At 49.4% G+C, this 23,422-nt stretch overlaps 1 protein-coding gene across 2 annotated transcripts in view; it reads left to right on the forward strand.

Annotated features, from left to right (window-relative positions):
• The window catches only part of LOC112237821 (B-cell receptor CD22), a 33,915-nt gene extending 24,064 nt beyond the window's left edge, over positions 1-9,851 (forward strand). For both annotated transcript variants that reach the window (XM_042308969.1, XM_042308968.1), the window contains exons 7-11: positions 1,003-1,272; positions 2,847-3,131; positions 3,891-3,978; positions 6,518-6,587; positions 8,916-9,851. In XM_042308969.1, coding sequence (XP_042164903.1) covers positions 1,003-1,272; positions 2,847-3,131; positions 3,891-3,978; positions 6,518-6,587; positions 8,916-9,158 — 956 coding nt within the window. In that variant the 3' untranslated portion in view covers positions 9,159-9,851. The remainder of the gene's footprint in view (positions 1-1,002; positions 1,273-2,846; positions 3,132-3,890; positions 3,979-6,517; positions 6,588-8,915) is intronic.
• Positions 9,852-23,422: the final 13,571 nt, after the last annotated feature.

A 23,422-nucleotide genomic window follows, 5' to 3' on the forward strand; every position in this document is an offset into this window, starting at 1 on the left:
GTGATTATAATCGAAGAGAATTCTCTTGGTAGATAATGCGGTCTACATTTGATTGTGAGGAATTCTAAATCAGGTGAACAGAAGGATTTGAGTTCCTGTATGTTTCTTTCATCACACCATGTCACGTTGGCCATAAGGCATACGCCCCGCCCCCTCTTCTTACCAGAAAGATGTTTGTTTCTGTCGGCGCGATGCGTGGAGAAACCCGCTGGCTGCACCGCTTCGGATTGCGTCTCTCCAGTTAGCCATGTTTCCGTGAAGCAGAGAACGTTACAGTCTCTGATGTCCCTCTGGAATGCTACCCTTGTTCGGATTTCATCAACCTTGTTGTCAAGAGACTGGACATTGGCAAGAAGAATGCTAGGGAGTGGTGCACGATGTGCCCGTCTCCGGAGTCTGACCAGAAGACCGCTTCGTTTCCCTCTTTTTCTGAGTCGTTTTTTGGGTCGCTGCATGGGATCCATTCCGTAGTCATGTTTGTAAGGCAGAACACAGGATGGTAGTGGTAGTAGTTATAGTAGGTATAGTAGTTATAGTAGTGGTAGTAGTTATAGTAGTGGTAGTAGTTATAGTAGGTATAGTAGTTATAGTGGGTATAGTAGTTATAGTAGTGGTAGTAGTTATAGTAGTGGTAGTAGTTATAGTAGGTTTAATAGTTATAGTAGGTATAATAGTTATAGTAGGTATAGTAGTGGTAGTAGTTATAGTAGGTATAATAGTTATAGTAGTTATAGTAGTGGTAGTAGTTATAGTAGTTATAGTAGATATAGTAGTTATTGTAGTTATAATAGTTATAGTAGTTATAGTAGTGGTAGTAGTTATAGTAGGTATAATAGTTATAGTAGTTATAGTAGTGGTAGTAGTTATAGTAGTTATAGTAGGTATCATAGTTATAGTAGTTATAGTCGTGGTGGTAGTTATAGTAGGTATAATAGTTAAAGTAGTTGTAGTATCAATTGTTGTGCTTTCAGAGCTGCTGTTAATTCTGTCCTTTCCCTCCAGATCCTCCCAGGAACACGTCAGTATCTGTGAGTCCCCCTGATTCTGTGTTAGAGGACAGTTCAGTGACTCTGACCTGCAGCAGTGATGCCAACCCACCAGTGACCAGTTACCGCTGGTACTCAGTGAGAGAGGGGAAGGAGGACTATGTGGCCTCTGGACAAAAACTAATCCAGGCCACAATGAATGTTATTGACGGAAGAGAATACTACTGTAAAGCCCAAAATCATCATGGAGAGGATCAGTCAGCGACTACAAACGCATCTATGGAGTGTAAGTGAGGTTGCAAAATTCCGTAACTCTCCCAAAATATTCAGTTGGTTTTTTTTCACCTTTCTGGGACCGAGGGTAGAATTGAGTTGTTTGGATGAATGAGGTGCCCTATGTAAACTGCCTGTTACTTAGGCCCAGAAGCTAGGATATGCATATTATTTGTATTATTTTATAGAAAACACTACGAAGTTTCCAAAACGGTTAAAATAATGTCTGTGAGTATAACAGAACTGATATAGCAGGCAAAAACCTGAGGAAAATCCATCCAGGAAATGCTATTATTTTGAAATGGCTGTTTTTCCATTGAAAGCCTACCCACCATACAAAGACTTATGACCCAGTTCACGATCCCCATGGCTTCCACAACATGTGGCCAGTCTTTAGGCATTGTTGCAGGCTTTTACTCTGAAAAATGAGGGAGAAACACCACCTTTAATGAGAGGACAGTGGAAATTTCCAGACATGAGTCCAGCGCGTGACCGGGAGTGCACCTTTTTTGTTTTTCCTTTTCTATTGATGAAGTTTTGTCCGGTTGAAATATGATTGATTATTTATGACAAAAACAACCTGAGGATTGATTATAAACATAAAGAGGGACTTTATTGAACAAAACTATTGTGAAACTGGGAGTCTTGTGAGTGCAACCATATGAAGATCATCAAAGGTAAGTGATTCATTTTATCTCTATTTCTGACTTGTGTAACTCCTCTACTTGGCTGTTTGTAATGATTTGCGGGCTGGGCGCTGTTCTCAGATAATCGCATGGTATGCTTTCCCCGTAAAGCCTTTTTGAAATCTGACACTGTGGTTGGATTAACACGAAGTTGATCTTTAAACCGATGTTTAACACTTGTATGTTTTATGTATGTTTATTATGAGAATTTCTGTTTTGTTGAGTTTCACGCTCTACAATTTCACCGGATGTTGTTTGAGACAGTGGATTACTAAACAAAAAGAGCTAACAAAACTGAGGTTTTTGATATAAAGAGGGACTTTATCAAACAAAACGAACATTTATTGGGTAACTGGGGTCGTGTGAGTGCAACCATATGAAGATCATCAAAGGTAAGTGATTAATTTTATCTCTATTTCTGACTTTTGTAACTCCTCTACTTGGCTGGTTACTGTTTGTAATGTTTTGTGAGCTGGGCTCTGTCCTCAGATAATCGCATGGTAGGCTTTCCCCGTAAAGTCTTTTTGAAATCTGACACTGTGGTTGGATTAACAAGAATTTAATCTTTAAACCGATGTGTAACACTTGTATGTTTTAGGAATTATTAGAATGAGTATTTCTGTTTTTTAATTTGGCGCTCTGCAATTTCACTGGCTGTTGACCAGGTGTTCCGCTAGCGCTACCCTGGTTGGTAGATTTTGGGAAAGTTATCAAATTGTTGTAACCCTAGGTGTAACCCTAGATGTTATTGTTTTTTCTCCTCAATCAAACATTTGCTCGTTAGCAATGAATTAAACAGTATGAGTTATCAAAGTTTCATAAACTATAAAATAAGGATGAAGGTCAAACTTGAATAGAAAATGTTAATTCCTCTCCTTGTTCTTCTGTCTCTTCTTTCTAGTTGCTCCTCAGATCTCATCCTCCTCTCGCTGCCTCCACTCCGGATCTCAGGTCAGCTGTACCTGTGACAGCCACGCTAACCCCGCCCCCTTGGTGCAGTGGCGTCTGTCTGGCCGACATGTCAATCATTCCACAGCCACGGCCATCAGGGAGGAGCCTCTGGGCAGAATTGGCCTCAGGAGCATTCTGACCATCCGTCAATCACAAGAAGACACGCCCACTGCACTTTGCCTCAGCTCCAACTCTCAGGGCTCTGCCAGTCTGCAGCTTTGTGTCACCTCCACAGGTAAGACACACCTCCACAGGTAAGACACACCTCCACAGGTAAGACACACCTCCACAGGTAAGACACACCTCCACAAGAGAGACACACCTCCATAGGTAAGACACACCTCCACAAGTAAGACACACCTCCACAAGTAAGACACACCTCCATAGGTAAGACACACCTCCACAAGTAAGACACACCTCCACAAGTAAGACAAACCTCCACAAGACAAACCTCCACAAGTAAGACACACCTTCACAGGTAAGACACACCTTCACAAGTAAGACATACCTTCACAAGTAAGACACACTTCCAAATATAAGACACACCTTCACCAGTAAGACACACCTGGGTAGGTAAAGGGTCAGTTGAGAGATAAATAGGGACAGCTCCAACTGTCAGGACTCTGCCAGGCTGCAACTCTGTGCCACCTCCACAGGTAAGACACACCTGGGTAGGTAAAGGGTCAGGTGAGAGATAAATAGGGACAGCTCCAACTGTCAGGACTCTGCCAGGCTGCAACTCTGTAGCACATCCACACATAAGAGGAACAGTTAAAACACACCTGGACAGGTGAGAAAGACAGATGGAGCTGAAGTGGAACAGAAACCTCTGAGGAAGGATAGCTTAGACAGTTCCACGTCAACAGGTAACACACCTGGACAGGTAATGAGAGAGAGATAGGGACAAGGGAAAAGAGCTGAAGAGGAACAGACAGAAACAAGTGAGACAGAGCTGGTCTCCCGGTCTCTTCATGTCTCATCCTTCTGACCGTAGGTTACCAGATGCTGTCTCTGTTGGTGGGAGCTGGGGCAGGTGCTGCTGGGATGCTGTTGCTGTGCGTCATAACATGTGTCATTGCCAGGTCAGTCATACATCCCTCATACCGTGCTGCTGAGTGTAAGAACACTGTTCATAACATTATCCTGTTCAGTATTTGGCAGACATCAGTCCAACATATACTCTCTATACAACATTTGTATTTCAGATTTATTGTAAGTACATTTTTGTGGTTTTGTGGTTATCCAGACATGAATGATATATGGTAAACACAGGAGACTGATGTATGGTAAACACAGGAGACTGATCTATGGTTGTAAACACAGGAGACTGATATATGGTTGTAAACACAGGAGACTGATATATGGTTGTAAACACAGGAGACTGATATATGGTTGTAAACACAGGAGACTGATCTATGGTTGTAAACACAGGAGCCTGATCTATGGTTGTAAACACAGGAGCCTGATCTATGTTTGTACACACAGGAGCCTGATCTATGGTTGTAAACACAGGAGCCTGATCTATGGTTGTAAACACAGGAGCCTGATCTATGGTTGTAAACACAGGAGCCTGATCTATGGTTGTAAACACAGGAGCCTGATCTATGGTTGTAAACACAGGAGCCTGATCTATGGTTGTAAACACAGGAGCCTGATCTATGGTTGTAAACACAGGAGCCTGATCTATGGTTGTAAACACAGGAGCCTGATCTATGGTTGTAAACACAGAAGACTGATCTATGGTTGTAAACACAGGAGACTGATCTATGGTTGTAAACACAGGAGCCTGATGTATGGTAAACACAGGAGCCTGATGTATGGTAAACACAGGAGCCTGATGTATGGTAAACACAGGAGCCTGATATATGGTTGTAAACACAGGAGACTGATATATGGTTGTAAACACAGGAGCCTGATATATGGTTGTAAACACAGGAGCCTGATATATGGTTGAAAACACTGGAGACTGATCTACGGTTGTAAACACAGGAGCCTGATCTACGGTTGTAAACACAGGAGCCTGATCTATGGTTGTACACACAGGAGCCTGATCTATGGTTGTAAACACAGGAGCCTGATCTATGGTTGTAAACACAGGAGCCTGATCTATGGTTGTAAACACAGGAGCCTGATCTATGGTTGTAAACACAGGAGCCTGATCTATGGTTGTAAACACAGGAGCCTGATCTATGGTTGTAAACACAGGAGCCTGATCTATGGTTGTAAACACAGGAGCCTGATCTATGGTTGTAAACACAGAAGACTGATCTATGGTTGTAAACACAGGAGACTGATCTATGGTTGTAAACACAGGAGCCTGATGTATGGTAAACACAGGAGCCTGATCTATGGTTGTAAACACAGGAGCCTGATGTATGGTAAACACAGGAGCCTGATATATGGTTGTAAACACAGGAGACTGATATATGGTTGTAAACACAGGAGCCTGATATATGGTTGTAAACACAGGAGCCTGATATATGGTTGAAAACACTGGAGCCTGATATATGGTTGTAAACACAGGAGACTGATCTATGGTTGTAAACACAGGAGCCTGATGTATGGTAAACACAGGAGACTGATGTATGGTAAACACAGGAGACTGATCTATGGTTGTAAACACAGGAGGCTGATATATGGTTGTAAACACAGGAGACTGATCTATGGTTGTAAACACAGGAGACTGATATATGGTTGTAAACACAGGAGACTGATATATGGTTGTAAACACAGGAGACTGATCTACGGTTGTAAACACAGGAGCCTGATCTACGGTTGTAAACACAGGAGACTGATCTACGGTTGTAAACACAGGAGACTGATCTACGGTTGTAAACACAGGAGCCTGATATATGGTTGTACACACAGGAGCCTGATCTATGGTTGTAAACACAGGAGCCTGATCTATGGTTGTAAACACAGGAGCCTGATCTATGGTTGTAAACACAGGAGCCTGATCTATGGTTGTAAACACAGGAGCCTGATCTATGGTTGTAAACACAGGAGCCTGATCTATGGTTGTAAACACAGGAGCCTGATCTATGGTTGTAAACTCAGAAGACTGATCTATGGTTGTAAACACAGGAGACTGATCTATGGTTGTAAACACAGGAGCCTGATGTATGGTAAACACAGGAGCCTGATATATGGTTGTAAACACAGGAGCCTGATATATGGTTGTAAACACAGGAGCCTGATATATGGTTGTAAACACAGGAGCCTGATATATGGTTGTAAACACAGGAGCCTGATCTATGGTTGTAAACACAGGAGCCTGATATATGGTTGTAAACACAGGAGCCTGATCTATGGTTGTAAACACAGGAGACTGATCTATGGTTGTAAACATAGGAGACTGATATATGGTTGTAAACACAGGAGACTGAGCTATGGTTGTACACACAGGAGACTGATCTATGGTTGTAAACACAGGAGCCTGATATATGGTTGTAAACACAGGAGCCTGATCTATGGTTGTAAACACAGGAGACTGATCTATGGTTGTAAACATAGGAGACTGATATATGGTTGTAAACACAGGAGACTGAGCTATGGTTGTACACACAGGAGACTGATCTATGGTTGTAAACACAGGAGACTGATATATGGTTGTACACACAGGAGATTGCATGCCAAGACAACCTGGGATCTGAAACCGGAGGACATAACAGAGCTCATACTAACTGACTGGGTAAGTGTCAGTACACACACACACACACACACACCCACCCTTCCTGTATCCTCCCCAACCTATCCTGTTTACTACCCTGTTTTATGCCTCTCTCCTTGTCTGATACCTCTCTCAACACAGCCTGGTCTGATTGACTTTGTCTGGTACCTCTCTCAACACAGCCTGATCTGATTGACTTTGTCTGGTACCTCTCTCAACACAGCCTGGTCTGATTGACTTGGTGTGGCTGTAGAAGTACAGTACCTGTATTTGTATATAGTTCCGTAAACTCTCTCACATACAGGCTGCCTTGGAAGCATAAGGAATAATGGACACCACCCAGGAAACAAACGAAGGAGAAACATTAACAGTGGGTGACTTGATGAGAAAAGTGAATCCAACTGCGCATCCCATTATTCTACGTGCTCCGTGTACTGAGTGGTGTCCATCACCGGCTTCGTGCTCCGTGTACTGAGTGGTGTCCATCACCGGCTTCATGCTCCGTGTACTGAGTGGTGTCCATCACCGGCTTCATGCTCCGTGTACTGAGTGGTGTCCATCACCGGCTTCATGCTCCGTGTACTGAGTGGTGTCCATCACCGGCTTCATGCTCCGTGTACTGAGTGGTGTCCATCACCGGCTTCATGCTCCGTGTACTGAGTGGTGTCCATCACCGGCTTCATGCTCCGTGTTCTGAGTGGTGTCCATCACCGGCTTCATGCTCCGTGTTCTGAGTGGTGTCCATCACCGGCTTCGTGCTCCGTGTACTGAGTGGTGTCCATCACCGGCTTCGTGCTCCGTGTACTGAGTGGTGTCCATCACCGGCTTCGTGCTCCGTGTACTGAGTGGTGTCCATCACCGGCTTCGTGCTCCGTGTACTGAGTGGTGTCCATCACCGGCTTCATGCTCCGTGTACTGAGTGGTGTCCATCACCGGCTTCATGCTCCGTGTACTGAGTGGTGTCCATCACCGGCTTCATGCTCCGTGTACTGAGTGGTGTCCATCACCGGCTTCATGCTCCGTGTACTGAGTGGTGTCCATCACCGGCTTCATGCTCCGTGTACTGAGTGGTGTCCATCACCGGCTTCATGCTCCGTGTACTGAGTGGTGTCCATCACCGGCTTCATGCTCCGTGTACTGAGTGGTGTCCATCACCGGCTTCATGCTCCGTGTACTGAGTGGTGTCCATCACCGGCTTCATGCTCCGTGTACTGAGTGGTGTCCATCACCGGCTTTGTTTTCCTTCCAGTCCATAGACTACCCTTTGTTGAAAGATGACCTTACACCAACTCTCTCCACCTTACACCAACTCTCTCCACCTTATACCAACTCTCTCCACCTTACACCAACTCTCTCCACCTTATACCAACTCTCTCCACCTTATACCAACTCTCTCCACCTTATACCAACTCTCTCCACCTTATACCAACTCTCTCCACCTTATACCAACTCCACACACCTTATACCAACTCCACACACCATCTACCAACTCCACACACCTTATACCAACTCTCTCCACACCTTATACCAACTCTCTCTCCACCTTATACCAACTATCTCTCCACACCTTATACCAACTATCTCTCCACACCTTATACCAACTCTCTCTCCACCTTCTACCAACTCTCTCTCCACCTTCTACCAACTCTCTCCACCTTCTACCAACTCTCTCCACCTTCTACCAACTCTCTCCACATTCTACCAACTCTCCCCACCTTATACCAACTCTCTCCACCTTATACCAACTCTCCCCACCTTATACCAACTCTCTCCACCTTATACCAACTCTCTCCACCTTATACCAACTATCTCTCCACACCTTATACCAACTATCTCTCCACACCTTATACCAACTCTCTCTCCACCTTCTACCAACTCTCTCTCCACCTTCTACCAACTCTCTCCACCTTCTACCAACTCTCTCCACCTTCTACCAACTCTCTCCACCTTCTACCAACTCTCTCCACCTTCTACCAACTCTCTCCACCTTCTACCAACTCTCTCCACCTTCTACCAACTCTCCCCACCTTATACCAACTCTCTCCACCTTATACCAACTCTCTCCACCTTATACCAACTCTCTCCACACCTTATACCAACTCTCCCCACCTTATACCAACTCTCCCCACCTTATACCAACTCTCCCCACCTTATACCAACTCTCTCCACCTTATACCAACTCTCTCCACCTTATACCAACTCTCTCCACCTTATACCAACTCTCTCCACCTTATACCAACTCTCTCCACCTTATACCAACTCTCCACACCTTTTAACAATTTGTGCTCACCAGCACAGTTTTTTTTTGTTTTTCCATACAGATTGTTTAGTGTGTCTTCTATCTTCTAGACTCTCTCTCAGGAAGAGGACTCTCTGTACGCCAGTAAATCCACACTGACCGGACACCCGCGAGCCAACGGGGCCAATGGGGAAGGGACCAGAGGGGTTAATCCAGACCTCCATGGGCCCCAACACACAGACCCTCCTGGAGGTCTACACTACAAACCCCCACCCATAGGCCCCCCTAACTGTGATCACGTACCCCTCCAGCACTCCAGCCTGGATACCCCCACGACCAGGATAGAGGGGTAGGGAGCGGGGGTGACATCAGGGGTGACATCAGGGGTGAGAGAGGGTGACAGTTTCCAACCAGGAGAACACCTATATGTCAGTTTCCAACCAGGAGAACACCTATATGTCAGTTTCCAACCAGGAGAACATCTATATGTCAGCTTCCAACCAGGAGAACATCTATATGTCAGTTTCCAACCAGGAGAACATCTATATGTCAGTTTCCAACCAGGAGAACATCTATATGTCAGTTTCCAACCAGGAGAACATCTATATGTCAGTTTCCAACCAGGAGAACATCTATATGTCAGTTTCCAACCAGGAGAACATCTATATGTCAGTTTCCAACCAGGAGAACATCTATATTCAAAAAAGGGTTAAACATGTTCTGGTGTTTACAATCTGTTGTTATGAGCTGAACCCTGTTCAAATCAAATCAAATGTTTTTGGTCACATAGACATGGTTAGCAGATGTTAATGTGAGTGTAGCGAAATGCTTGTGCTTCTAGTTCAGACCGTGCAGTAATATCTAACAAGTAATCTAACAATTCCCCAACAACTACCTACTACAGACAAATCTAAAGGGGTGAATGAGAATATGTACATATAAGTATCTGGATGAGGGATGGCCGAGCAGCACAGGCAAGGTGCAGTAGATGGTATTAAATACAGTATATACATGTGATGTGAGTAATGTAAGATATGTAAACACAATTAAAGTGGCATTGTTTAAAGTGACTAGTGATCCATTTATTAAAGTGGCATTGTTTAAAGTGACTAGTGATCCATTTATTAAAGTGGCCAGTGATTGGGTCTCAGCGTAGAGTTGAGTCAGTGTGTTGGCAGCAGCCTCTCTGAGTTAGTGATTTCTGTTTAACAGTCTGATGATCTTGAGATAGAAGCTGTTTTTTCAGTCTCTCGGTCCCAGATTTGATGCACCTGTACTGACCTCGCCTTCTGGATGGTAGCGGGGTGAACAGGCAGTGGCTCGGGTGGTTGTTGTCCTTGATTATCTTTTTGGCCTTCTTGTGACATCGGGTGGTGTAGGTGTCCTGGAGGGCAGGTAGTTTGCCCCCGGTGATGCGTTGTGCAGACCTCACTACCCTCTGGAGAGCCTTGTGGTTGCGGGAGGTGCAGTTGCCGTACCAGGAGGTGATACAACCTGACAGGATGCTCTCGATTGTGCATCTGTAAAAGTTTGTCAGGGTTTTTGGTGACAAGCCAAATTTCTTCTGCCTCCTGAAGTTGAAGAGGCGCTGTTAAGCCTTCTTCACCACACTGTCTGTGTGGGTGGACCATTTCAGTTTGTCTGTGATGTGTACGCCGAGGGAACTTTCCACCTTCTCCGCTGCTGTCCCTTCGATGTGGATAGGGGGGTGCATGTGAACATTGTTGGACTATGTGAACATTGTTGTTACGATTTAAACCCTTGTTACGGTTTAAACACTGTTGTTGTGGTTTAAACACTTGTTACGGTTTAAACACTGTTGTTATGGTTTAAACCCTGTTGTTATGATTTAAACACCGCTGTTATGATTTAAACACTGCTGTTATGATTTAAACCCTGTGACATGTTTTTGTTGAACTTCTAAATGCCTTGAAGAGTTTAAAAAGTGTTTAGCTATCTGTTCAGATCATAAACACTTGGCTTTACAGTGTAGAGAGTAGGGGGTATGGGTTAGTAGGGAGGGGGACAAAGGAGGGAAGGGGAGACAAGGAGGAGGGGGAGATGGGAGAGAGAAGGGGAGAGAGGCCAGCATCAAAGAACAACAGCCAGAGGAGGAAGAGGCGGATTCGGAGCTTGGGAATTGTGTCTTAACGTCCTAGTAAGACAAAAGCCGGAGTGAGAATGAATGCCGTGGTTGGGTCAGGAACTGGCAGGGAGGGTGGGGTTAATGCAGGACACGCAGGAAAGGAATGGCAACAAAAGACTCTAGAACCTGGACCAATGGAATGCTTTCTGACTGGCTGATTGTCTCCAGGAGGGACACAATGGAGACTTCGTTTGTTTTGCTTTCTGTGAATGTTACGCTGTATTTATAAACTCTAGAATTATAAAAAAAAACAATGTTGAATAAAATCCAAATAAGTTTATAATAGAGAGATTGTGGCCCAGGATATGACACAGTGGGTGGAGACAGAGGAATAACGTTTATCCAATACTCAAACCTTATTTTTGCCTGGCTACCCAAACACCTTGTTCCGGCCAAAAGCTACAGAATGAGTCTGGATCTGAGTACCTAACCAATGATTTCAAGAATGTAAATGGGGTGGCAGGTACACTAGCGGTTAAGAGCATTTGACCAGTAACCAAAAGGTTGCTGGTTTGTATATCAGAGCCGACTAGGTGAACAATATTGAGCAAGGCACTTAATCCTGATTGCTAATGTAAAATAATTTAGCTTGGTTCGTCAGGTAAACCCTATCCACTGCCAAGGCAGCAGCTACTCTTCCTGGGGTTTATTATGGATCCCCATTAGTTCCTGTCAAGGCAGCAGCTACTCTTCCTGGGGTTTATTATGGATCCCCATTAGTTCCTGCCAAGGCAGCAGCTACTCTTCCTGGGGTTTATTATGGATCTCCATTAATAATTTGTAAATTGTGTAACTGCTGTGCTTGTTGAATGTCCTTTCCTATAAGCTATAGGCTGTTGTCAATTTGTTTACAGTAAAACAGCATTGTATCCGGTCAAACACAATTTCTTCCAAAAGTTTACAAAGGGTCAGCCTTTTGAGCCAGTAAAGGGGGGCTTTCCTATTCTTAGGTTGGGGAATGACTTCAGCTTCCCTCCAGGCCTGAGGGCACACACTTTCTAGTAGGCTTAAATAGAAGATGTGGCAAATAGGAGTGGCAATATCGTCCGCTATTATCCTCAGTAATTTTCCATCCAGGTTGTCAGACCTCAGTGGCTTGCCATTGTTGATAGACGTAATTTTTTCACCTCTTCCACACTCACTTCACAGAATTCAAAATTACAATGCTCATCTTTTATCATTTTAATCAGTTATACTTGGATGTGTAGTGTCAGCGTTTGTTGCTGGCATGTCATGCCTCAATTTGCTCATCTTGAATTTTTTTAAAAGTAGTTGCCAATATCAGTGGGTTTTGTGATGAATGAGCCATCTGATTCAAATGAGCCATCTGATTCAAATGAGCCATCTGATTCAATGAGCCATCTGATTCAAAGAGCCATCTGATTCAATGAGCCATCTGATTCAATGAGCCATCTGATTCAAAGAGCCATCTGATTCAATGAGCCATCTGATTCAATGAGCCATCTGATTCAAAGAGCCATCTCATTTCATTTATGGTGCTCCAAAGCTTTTTTCTGTCATTTGTCATTGTTTCATAGTATCTTATTCTTTTCATTCAGTTTAGTCACATGATTTCTCTATTTGGAGCGAGACATGATGTCCCAGATGTGCTCAATTGGATTCAGGTCTGGGGAATGGGCGGGCCAGTCCATAGCATCAATGCCTTCCTCTTGCAGGAACTGCTGACACACTCCAGCTACATGAGGTCTAGCATTGTCTTACATTAGGAGGAACCCAGGACCAACCGCACCAGCATATGGTCTCACAAGGGGTCTGAGGATCTCATCTCGGTACCTAATGGCAGTCAGGCTACCTCTGGCGAGCACATGGAGGGCTGTGCGGCCCCCCAAAGAAATGCCACCCCACACCATGACTGACCCACCGCCAAACCGGTCATGCTGGAGGATGTTGCAGGCAGCAGAACGTTCTCCACAGCGTCTCCAGACTGTCACGTCTGTCACGTGCTCAGTGTGAACCTGCTTTCATCTGTGAAGAGCACAGGGCGCCAGTGGCAAATTTGCCAATCTTGGTGTTCTCTGGCAAATGCCAAACGTCCTGCACGGTCTTTGGCTGTAAGCACAACCCCCACCTGTGGACGTCGGGCCCTCATACCACCCTCATGGAGTCTGTTTCTGACCGTTTGAGCAGACACATGCACATTTGTGGCCTGCTGGAGGTCATTTTGCAGGGCTCTGGCAGTGCTCTGCCTGCTCCTCCTTGCACAAAGGCGGAGGTAGCGGCCCTGCTGCTGGGTTGTTGCCCTCCTACGGCCTCCTCCACGTCTCCTGATGTACTGGCCTTTCTCCTGGTAGCGCCTCCATGCTCTGGACACTACGCTGACAGACACAGCAAACCTTCTTGCCACAGCTCGCATTGATGTGCCATCCTGGATGAGCTGCACTACCTGAGCCACTTGTGTGGGTTGTAGACTCCGTCTCATGCTACCACTAGAGTGAAAGCACCGCCAGCATTCAAAAGTAACCAAAACATCAGCTAGGAAGCATAGGAACTGAGAAGTGGTCTGTGGTCACCACCTTCAGAACCACTCCTTTATTGGGGGTGTCTTGCTAATTGCCTATAATTTCCACCTGTTGTCTATTCCATTCGCACAACAGCATGTGGAATGTATTGCCAATCAGTGTTGCTTCCTAAGTGGACAGTTTGATTTCACAGAAGTGTGATTGACTTGGAGTTACATTGTGTTGTTTAAGTGTTCCCTTTATTTTTTTGAGCAGTGTACATTTTGCATTGTTTTTATTCTCAATTAAGTTGGAAAAAAGGATGATCGAGCAGCAGTAAGGGCTCTTCGATACTGCACGGTACTGTCTTTCCAAGCTAGTCGGAAGACTTCCAGTTTGGTGTAGCAGCAGTAAGGGCTCTTCGATACTGCACGGTACTGTCTTTCCAAGCTAGTCGGAAGACTTCCAGTTTGGTGGAGCAGCAGTAAGGGCTCTTCGATACTGCACGGTACTGTCTTTCCAAGCTAGTCGGAAGACTTCCAGTTTGGTGTGGGGCCATTTCCGTTCCAGTTTTCTGGAAGCTTGCTTCAGAGCTCGGGTATTTTCTGTATACCAGGGAGCTAGTGTCTTATGACAAATGTTTTTAGAGGTGCGACTGCACCTGCAAGGTGTACATGGGGGGGGGGTCAAGGTGAGGAGGATTATTATTATTATTATTATTATTCTGCTGTCCTAGCTTCAGGGGGAAGATGGGCAGGGACTCTACTGTCCTAGCTTCAAGGGAAGATGGGCAGGGACTCTACTGTCCTAGCTTCAGGGGAAGATGGGCAGGGACTCTACTGTCCTAGCTTCAAGGGGAAGATGGGCAGGGACTCTACTGTCCTAGCTTCAAGGGGAAGATGGGCAGGGACTCTACTGTCCTAGCTTCAGGGGGAAGATGGGCAGGGACTCTACTGTCCTAGCTTCAGGGGAAGATGGGCAGGGACTCTACTGTCCTAGCTTCAAGGGGAAGATGGGCAGGGACTCTACTGTCCTAGCTTCAGGGGGAAGATGGGCAGGGACTCTACTGTCCTAGCTTCAAGGGGAAGATGGGCAGGGACTCTACTGTCCTAGCTTCAGGGGAAGATGGGCAGGGACTCTACTGTCCTAGCTTCAAGGGGAAGATGGGCAGGGACTCTACTGTCCTAGCTTCAGGGGGAAGATGGGCAGGGACTCTACTGTCCTAGCTTCAAGGGGAAGATGGGCAGGGACTCTACTGTCCTAGCTTCAGGGGGAAGATGGGCAGGGACTCTACTGTCCTAGCTTCAAGGGGAAGATGGGCAGGGACTCTACTGTCCTAGCTTCAGGGGAAGATGGGCAGGGACTCTACTGTCCTAGCTTCAAGGGGAAGATGGGCAGGGACTCTACTGTCCTAGCTTCAGGGGAAGATGGGCAGGGACTCTACTGTCCTAGCTTCAAGGGGAAGATGGGAAGGGACTCTACTGTCCTAGCTTCAGGGGGAAGATGGGAAGGGACTCTACTGTCCTAGCTTCAGGGGAAGATGGGAAGGGACTCTACTGTCCTAGCTTCAGGGGGAAGATGGGCAGGGACTCTACTGTCCTAGCTTCAGGGGAAGATGGGAAGGGACTCTACTGTCCTAGCTTCAGGGGAAGATGGGAAGGGACTCTACTGTCCTAGCTTCAAGGGGAAGATGGGCAGGGACTCTACTGTCCTAGCTTCAGGGGGAAGATGGGAAGGGACTGCTGTCCTAGCTTCAGGGAGAAGATGGGCAGGGACTCTACTGTCCTAGCTTCAGGGGAAGATGGGCAGGGACTCTACTGTCCTAGCTTCAGGGGAAGATGGGCAGGGACTCTACTGTCCTAGCTTCAGGGGAAGATGGACAGGGACTCTGCAGTCCTAGCTTCAGGGAGAAGATGGGCAGGGACTCTGCTGTCCTAGCATCAGGGAGAAGATGGGCAGGGACTCTACTGTCCTAGCTTCAAGGGGAAGATGGGCAGGGACTCTACTGTCCTAGCTTCAGGGGAAGATGGGCAGGGACTCTACTGTCCTAGCTTCAGGGGAAGATGGGCAGGGACTCTACTGTCCTAGCTTCAAGGGAAGATGGGCAGGGACTCTACTGTCCTAGCTTCAAGGGGAAGATGGGCAGGGACTCTACTGTCCTAGCTTCAAGGGGAAGATGGGCAGGGACTCTACTGTCCTAGCTTCAGGGGAAGATGGGCAGGGACTCTACTGTCCTAGCTTCAAGGGGAAGATGGGCAGGACTCTGCTGTCCTAGCTTCAAGGGAAAGATGGGCAGGGACTCTGCTGTCCTAGCTTCAGGGGGAAGATGGGCAGGGACTCTACTGTCCTAGCTTCAGGGGAAGATGGGCAGGGACTCTACTGTCCTAGCTTCAGGGGAAGATGGGCAGGGACTCTACTGTCCTAGCTTCAGGGGGAAGATGGGCAGGGACTCTACTGTCCTAGCTTCAGGGGAAGATGGGCAGGGACTCTACTGTCCTAGCTTCAGGGGAAGATGGGCAGGGACTCTACTGTCCTAGCTTCAGGGGGAAGATGGGCAGGGACTCTACTGTCCTAGCTTCAAGGGGAAGATGGGCAGGGACTCTACTGTCCTAGCTTCAAGGGGAAGATGGGCAGGGACTCTACTGTCCTAGCTTCAAGGGGAAGATGGGCAGGGACTCTACTGTCCTAGCTTCAAGGGGAAGATGGGCAGGGACTCTACTGTCCTAGCTTCAAGGGGAAGATGGGCAGGGACTCTACTGTCCTAGCTTCAAGGGGAAGATGGGCAGGGACTCTACTGTCCTAGCTTCAAGGGGAAGATGGGCAGGGACTCTACTGTCCTAGCTTCAAGGGGAAGATGGGCAGGGACTCTACTCTCCTAGCTTCAGGGGAAGATGGGCAGGGACTCTACTGTCCTAGCTTCAAGGGGAAGATGGGCAGGGACTCTACTGTCCTAGCTTCAGGGGAAGATGGGCAGGGACTCTACTGTCCTAGCTTCAGGGGAAGATGGGCAGGGACTCTACTGTCCTAGCTTCAAGGGGAAGATGGGCAGGGACTCTACTGTCCTAGCTTCAAGGGGAAGATGGGCAGGGACTCTACTGTCCTAGCTTCAGGGGGAAGATGGGCAGGGACTCTACTGTCCTAGCTTCAGGGGGAAGATGGGCAGGGACTCTACTGTCCTAGCTTCAGGGGAAGATGGGCAGGGACTCTACTCTCCTAGCTTCAAGGGGAAGATGGGCAGGGACTCTACTGTCCTAGCTTCAAGGGGAAGATGGGCAGGGACTCTACTGTCCTAGCTTCAAGGGGAAGATGGGCAGGGACTCTACTGTCCTAGCTTCAAGGGGAAGATGGGCAGGGACTCTACTGTCCTAGCTTCAAGGGGAAGATGGGCAGGGACTCTACTGTCCTAGCTTCAAGGGGAAGATGGGCAGGGACTCTACTGTCCTAGCTTCAAGGGGAAGATGGGCAGGGACTCTACTGTCCTAGCTTCAAGGGGAAGATGGGCAGGGACTCTACTGTCCTAGCTTCAAGGGGAAGATGGGCAGGGACTCTACTGTCCTAGCTTCAAGGGGAAGATGGGCAGGGACTCTACTGTCCTAGCTTCAAGGGGAAGATGGGCAGGGACTCTACTGTCCTAGCTTCAAGGGGAAGATGGGCAGGGACTCTACTGTCCTAGCTTCAAGGGGAAGATGGGCAGGGACTCTACTGTCCTAGCTTCAAGGGGAAGATGGGCAGGGACTCTACTGTCCTAGCTTCAGGGGAAGATGGGCAGGGACTCTACTGTCCTAGCTTCAAGGGGAAGATGGGCAGGGACTCTGCTGTCCTAGCTTCAAGGGGAAGATGGGCAGGGACTCTACTGTCCTAGCTTCAGGGGAAGATGGGCAGGGACTCTACTGTCCTAGCTTCAAGGGGAAGATGGGCAGGGACTCTACTGTCCTAGCTTCAAGGGGAAGATGGGCAGGGACTCTACTCTCCTAGCTTCAAGGGGAAGATGGGCAGGGACTCTACTGTCCTAGCTTCAAGGGGAAGATGGGCAGGGACTCTACTCTCCTAGCTTCAAGGGAAGATGGGCAGGGACTCTACTGTCCTAGCTTCAGGGGAAGATGGGCAGGGACTCTGCTGTCCTAGCTTCAAGGGGAAGATGGGCAGGGACTCTACTGTCCTAGCTTCAGGGGAAGATGGGCAGGGACTCTACTGTCCTAGCTTCAAGGGGAAGATGGGCAGGGACTCTACTGTCCTAGCTTCAAGGGGAAGATGGGCAGGGACTCTACTGTCCTAGCTTCAGGGGAAGATGGGCAGGGACTCTACTGTCCTAGCTTCAAGGGGAAGATGGGCAGGGACTCTACTGTCCTAGCTTCAAGGGGAAGATGGGCAGGGACTCTACTGTCCTAGCTTCAGGGGAAGATGGGCAGGGACTCTACTGTCCTAGCTTCAAGGGGAAGATGGGCAGGGACTCTACTCTCCTAGCTTCAGGGGAAGATGGGCAGGGACTCTACTGTCCTAGCTTCAGGTGGAAGATGGGCAGGGACTCTACTGTCCTAGCTTCAAGGGGAAGATGGGCAGGGACTCTACTGTCCTAGCTTCAAGGGGAAGATGGGCAGGGACTCTACTCTCCTAGCTTCAAGGGGAAGATGGGCAGGGACTCTACTCTCCTAGCTTCAAGGGGAAGATGGGCAGGGACTCTACTGTCCTAGCTTCAAGGGGAAGATGGGCAGGGACTCTACTGTCCTAGCTTCAAGGGGAAGATGGGCAGGGACTCTACTGTCCTAGCTTCAAGGGGAAGATGGGCAGGGACTCTACTGTCCTAGCTTCAAGGGGAAGATGGGCAGGGACTCTACTCTCCTAGCTTCAAGGGGAAGATGGGCAGGGACTCTACTCTCCTAGCTTCAAGGGAAGATGGGCAGGGACTCTACTCTCCTAGCTTCAAGGGGAAGATGGGCAGGGACTCTACTGTCCTAGCTTCAAGGGGAAGATGGGCAGGGACTCTACTCTCCTAGCTTCAAGGGGAAGATGGGCAGGGACTCTGCTCTCCTAGCTTCAAGGGGAAGATGGGCAGGGACTCTACTGTCCTAGCTTCAAGGGAAGATGGGCAGGGACTCTACTGTCCTAGCTTCAAGGGGAAGATGGGCAGGGACTCTACTGTCCTAGCTTCAGGGGAAGATGGGCAGGGACTCTGCTCTCCTAGCTTCAAGGGGAAGATGGGCAGGGACTCTACTGTCCTAGCTTCAAGGGAAGATGGGCAGGGACTCTACTGTCCTAGCTTCAAGGGAAGATGGGCAGGGACTCTGCTCTCCTAGCTTCAAGGGGAAGATGGGCAGGGACTCTGCTCTCCTAGCTTCAAGGGGAAGATGGGCAGGGACTCTACTGTCCTAGCTTCAAGGGGAAGATGGGCAGGGACTCTACTGTCCTAGCTTCAAGGGGAAGATGGGCAGGGACTCTGCTCTCCTAGCTTCAAGGGGAAGATGGGCAGGGACTCTGCTCTCCTAGCTTCAAGGGGAAGATGGGCAGGGACTCTACTGTCCTAGCTTCAGGGGAAGATGGGCAGGGACTCTACTGTCCTAGCTTCAAGGGGAAGATGGGCAGGGACTCTACTGTCCTAGCTTCAGGGGAAGATGGGCAGGGACTCTGCTCTCCTAGCTTCAAGGGGAAGATGGGCAGGGACTCTACTGTCCTAGCTTCAGGGGGAAGATGGGCAGGGACTCTACTGTCCTAGCTTCAAGGGGAAGATGGGCAGGGACTCTACTGTCCTAGCTTCAAGGGGAAGATGGGCAGGGACTCTACTGTCCTAGCTTCAAGGGGAAGATGGGCAGGGACTCTACTGTCCTAGCTTCAAGGGGAAGATGGGCAGGGACTCTACTCTCCTAGCTTCAGGGGAAGTTGGGCAGGGACTCTACTGTCCTAGCTTCAGGGGAAGATGGGCAGGGACTCTACTCTCCTAGCTTCAGGGGAAGATGGGCAGGGACTCTACTGTCCTAGCTTCAGGGGGAAGATGGGCAGGGACTCTACTGTCCTAGCTTCAAGTGGAAGATGGGCAGGGACTCTGCTCTCCTAGCTTCAAGGGAAGATGGGCAGGGACTCTACTGTCCTAGCTTCAAGGGAAGATGGGCAGGGACTCTACTGTCCTAGCTTCAAGGGGAAGATGGGCAGGGACTCTACTCTCCTAGCTTCAAGTGGAAGATGGGCAGGGACTCTACTGTCCTAGCTTCAAGGGGAAGATGGGCAGGGACTCTACTGTCCTAGCTTCAAGGGGAAGATGGGCAGGGACTCTACTGTCCTAGCTTCAGGGGAAGATGGGCAGGGACTCTGCTCTCCTAGCTTCAAGGGGAAGATGGGCAGGGACTCTACTGTCCTAGCTTCAAGGGGAAGATGGGCAGGGACTCTACTGTCCTAGCTTCAAGGGAAGATGGGCAGGGACTCTGCTCTCCTAGCTTCAAGGGGAAGATGGGCAGGGACTCTGCTCTCCTAGCTTCAAGGGGAAGATGGGCAGGGACTCTACTGTCCTAGCTTCAAGGGGAAGATGGGCAGGGACTCTACTGTCCTAGCTTCAAGGGGAAGATGGGCAGGGACTCTGCTCTCCTAGCTTCAAGGGGAAGATGGGCAGGGACTCTGCTCTCCTAGCTTCAAGGGGAAGATGGGCAGGGACTCTGCTCTCCTAGCTTCAAGGGAAGATGGGCAGGGACTCTACTGTCCTAGCTTCAGGGGGAAGATGGGCAGGGACTCTACTGTCCTAGCTTCAGGGGAAGATGGGCAGGGACTCTACTGTCCTAGCTTCAGGGGGAAGATGGGCAGGGACTCTGCTCTCCTAGCTTCAAGGGGAAGATGGGCAGGGACTCTACTGTCCTAGCTTCAAGGGGAAGATGGGCAGGGACTCTACTGTCCTAGCTTCAAGGGGAAGATGGGCAGGGACTCTACTGTCCTAGCTTCAAGGGGAAGATGGGCAGGGACTCTACTGTCCTAGCTTCAAGGGGAAGATGGGCAGGGACTCTACTGTCCTAGCTTCAAGGGGAAGATGGGCAGGGACTCTACTCTCCTAGCTTCAGGGGGAAGATGGGCAGGGACTCTACTGTCCTAGCTTCAGGGGAAGATGGGCAGGGACTCTACTCTCCTAGCTTCAGGGGAAGATGGGCAGGGACTCTACTGTCCTAGCTTCAGGGGGAAGATGGGCAGGGACTCTACTGTCCTAGCTTCAAGTGGAAGATGGGCAGGGACTCTGCTCTCCTAGCTTCAAGGGGAAGATGGGCAGGGACTCTACTGTCCTAGCTTCAAGGGAAGATGGGCAGGGACTCTACTGTCCTAGCTTCAAGGGGAAGATGGGCAGGGACTCTACTCTCCTAGCTTCAAGGGGAAGATGGGCAGGGACTCTACTGTCCTAGCTTCAGGGGAAGATGGGCAGGGACTCTACTCTCCTAGCTTCAGGGGAAGATGGGCAGGGACTCTACTGTCCTAGCTTCAGGGGGAAGATGGGCAGGGACTCTACTGTCCTAGCTTCAAGTGGAAGATGGGCAGGGACTCTGCTCTCCTAGCTTCAAGGGGAAGATGGGCAGGGACTCTACTGTCCTAGCTTCAAGGGGAAGATGGGCAGGGACTCTACTGTCCTAGCTTCAAGGGGAAGATGGGCAGGGACTCTACTGTCCTAGCTTCAAGGGGAAGATGGGCAGGGACTCTACTGTCCTAGCTTCAAGGGGAAGATGGGCAGGGACTCTACTGTCCTAGCTTCAAGGGGAAGATGGGCAGGGACTCTACTGTCCTAGCTTCAGGGGGAAGATGGGCAGGGACTCTACTGTCCTAGCTTCAAGGGGAAGATGGGCAGGGACTCTACTGTCCTAGCTTCAGGGGGAAGATGGGCAGGGACTCTACTGTCCTAGCTTCAAGGGGAAGATGGGCAGGGACTCTACTCTCCTAGCTTCAAGGGGAAGATGGGCAGGGACTCTGCTCTCCTAGCTTCAAGGGGAAGATGGGCAGGGACTCTGCTCTCCTAGCTTCAAGGGGAAGATGGGCAGGGACTCTACTGTCCTAGCTTCAGGTGGAAGATGGGCAGGGACTCTACTGTCCTAGCTTCAGGTGGAAGATGGGCAGGGACTCTACTGTCCTAGCTTCAGGGGAAGATGGGCAGGGACTCTACTGTCCTAGCTTCAAGGGGAAGATGGGCAGGGACTCTACTGTCCTAGCTTCAGGGGAAGATGGGCAGGGACTCTACTGTCCTAGCTTCAGGGGGAAGATGGGCAGGGACTCTACTCTCCTAGCTTCAAGGGGAAGATGGGCAGGGACTCTACTCTCCTAGCTTCAAGGGGAAGATGGGCAGGGACTCTACTCTCCTAGCTTCAAGGGGAAGCTGGTTCCACCATTGGGGTACCAGGTCAGAGAAGAGCTTGTACTGGGCTGAGCGAGAGCTGCCCTCCAGTAGTGGTGGGAGGGCAGAGAGACTTGAGGTGGCAGAACAGAGTGCTCGGGTTGGGGTGTAGGGTTTGATCAGAGCCTGAAGGTAGGGAGGGGCAGTTCCTCTTGCTGCTCCGTAGGTAAGCACCATGGTCTAGTAGTGGATGTGAGCTTCAACTGGAAGCCAGTGGAGTGTTAGAGGAGCAGGGTGACATGGGAGAACTTGGGAAGGTTGAACACCAGGCGGGCAGCATCGTTCTGGATAAGTTGCAGGGGTTTCATGGCACAAGAGTGGGACCCAGCCAACAGCGAGTTGCAGTAGTCCAGACGGGAGATGAAAAGTGGATTAGGACCTCCCTGTGTGAGGTAGAGTCTCTCTACAGATGTTGTAGAGCATGAACCTGTAGGAGCGAGTCACTGCTTTGATGTTTACAGAGAACGACAGGGTGTTGTCCATGGTTACACCAAGGTTCTTTGCTCTCTGGTAAGGCGACACTGTGGATTTGTCAACCGTGATGGAGAGGTCTTGGAGCAGGCAGGCCTTCCTTGGGAAGAGGAGCAGATTCATCTTGTCCAGGTTGAGCTTGAGGTGGTGGGCTGACATCCAAGCTGAGATATCTGCCAGGCACACAGAGATGTGGCGCCACCTGGGTGTCAGAAGGGGGGAAGGAGAAAAGTAGTGGAGTGTCATCCTCATAGCAGTGATAAGGAGAGACCATGACAGGATATGACGGAGCTGAGTGACTTGGTGTATAGAGAGTAGAGGAGAGGTCCATCCTCATAGCAGTGGTAGGAGAGACCATGTGAGGATATGACAGAGCAGAGTGACTTGGTCTATAGAGAGAAGAAAAGAGGGACTAGAACCGAGCCCTGGGGGACACCAGTAGTGAGAGTACGTGGTGCAGACACAGATCCTCTCCACATCACCTGGTAGGAGCGGCCTGCCAGGTAGGATGCAATCCAAGAGTGGGCGGAGCCCGAGACGCCCAGCCCTGATGGGGTGGAGAGGAGGATCTGATAGAGACTGAGACACCCTGCCCTGAGAGGGTGGAGAGGAGGATCTGATAGAGACTGAGACGCCCAGCCCTGAGAGGGTGGAGAGGAGGATCTGATAGAGCCTGAGACTCCCAGCCCTGAGAGGGTGGAGAGGAGGATCTGATAGAGACTGAGACGCCCAGCCCTGAGAGGGTGGACAGGAGGCGGAGCCTGAGACGCCCAGCCCTGCGAGGGTGGAGAGGAGGATCTGATAGAGCCTGAGACACCCAGCCCTGAGAGGGTGGAGAGGAGGATCTGATAGAGCCTGAGACGCCTAGCCCTGAGAGGGTGGAGAGGAGGATCTGATAGAGACTGAGACGCCCAGCCCTGAGAGGGGGAGAGGAGGATCTGATAGAGCCTGAGACTCCCAGCCCTGAGAGGGTGGAGAGGAGGCGGAGCCTGAGACTCCCAGCCCTGAGAGGGGGAGAGGAGGATCTGATAGAGCCTGAGACGCCCTGCCCTGAGAGGGGGAGAGGAGGATCTGATAGAGCCTGAGACTCCCAGCCCTGAGAGGGGGAGAGGAGGATCTGATAGAGCATGAGACACCCAGCCCTGAGAGGGTGGAGAGGAGGCGGAGCCGGAGACACCCAGCCCTGAGAGGGTG

This window comes from Oncorhynchus tshawytscha, linkage group LG30 (assembly GCF_018296145.1).
Source record: "Oncorhynchus tshawytscha isolate Ot180627B linkage group LG30, Otsh_v2.0, whole genome shotgun sequence".
NCBI classification, from domain to species: Eukaryota; Metazoa; Chordata; class Actinopteri; order Salmoniformes; family Salmonidae; genus Oncorhynchus; species Oncorhynchus tshawytscha.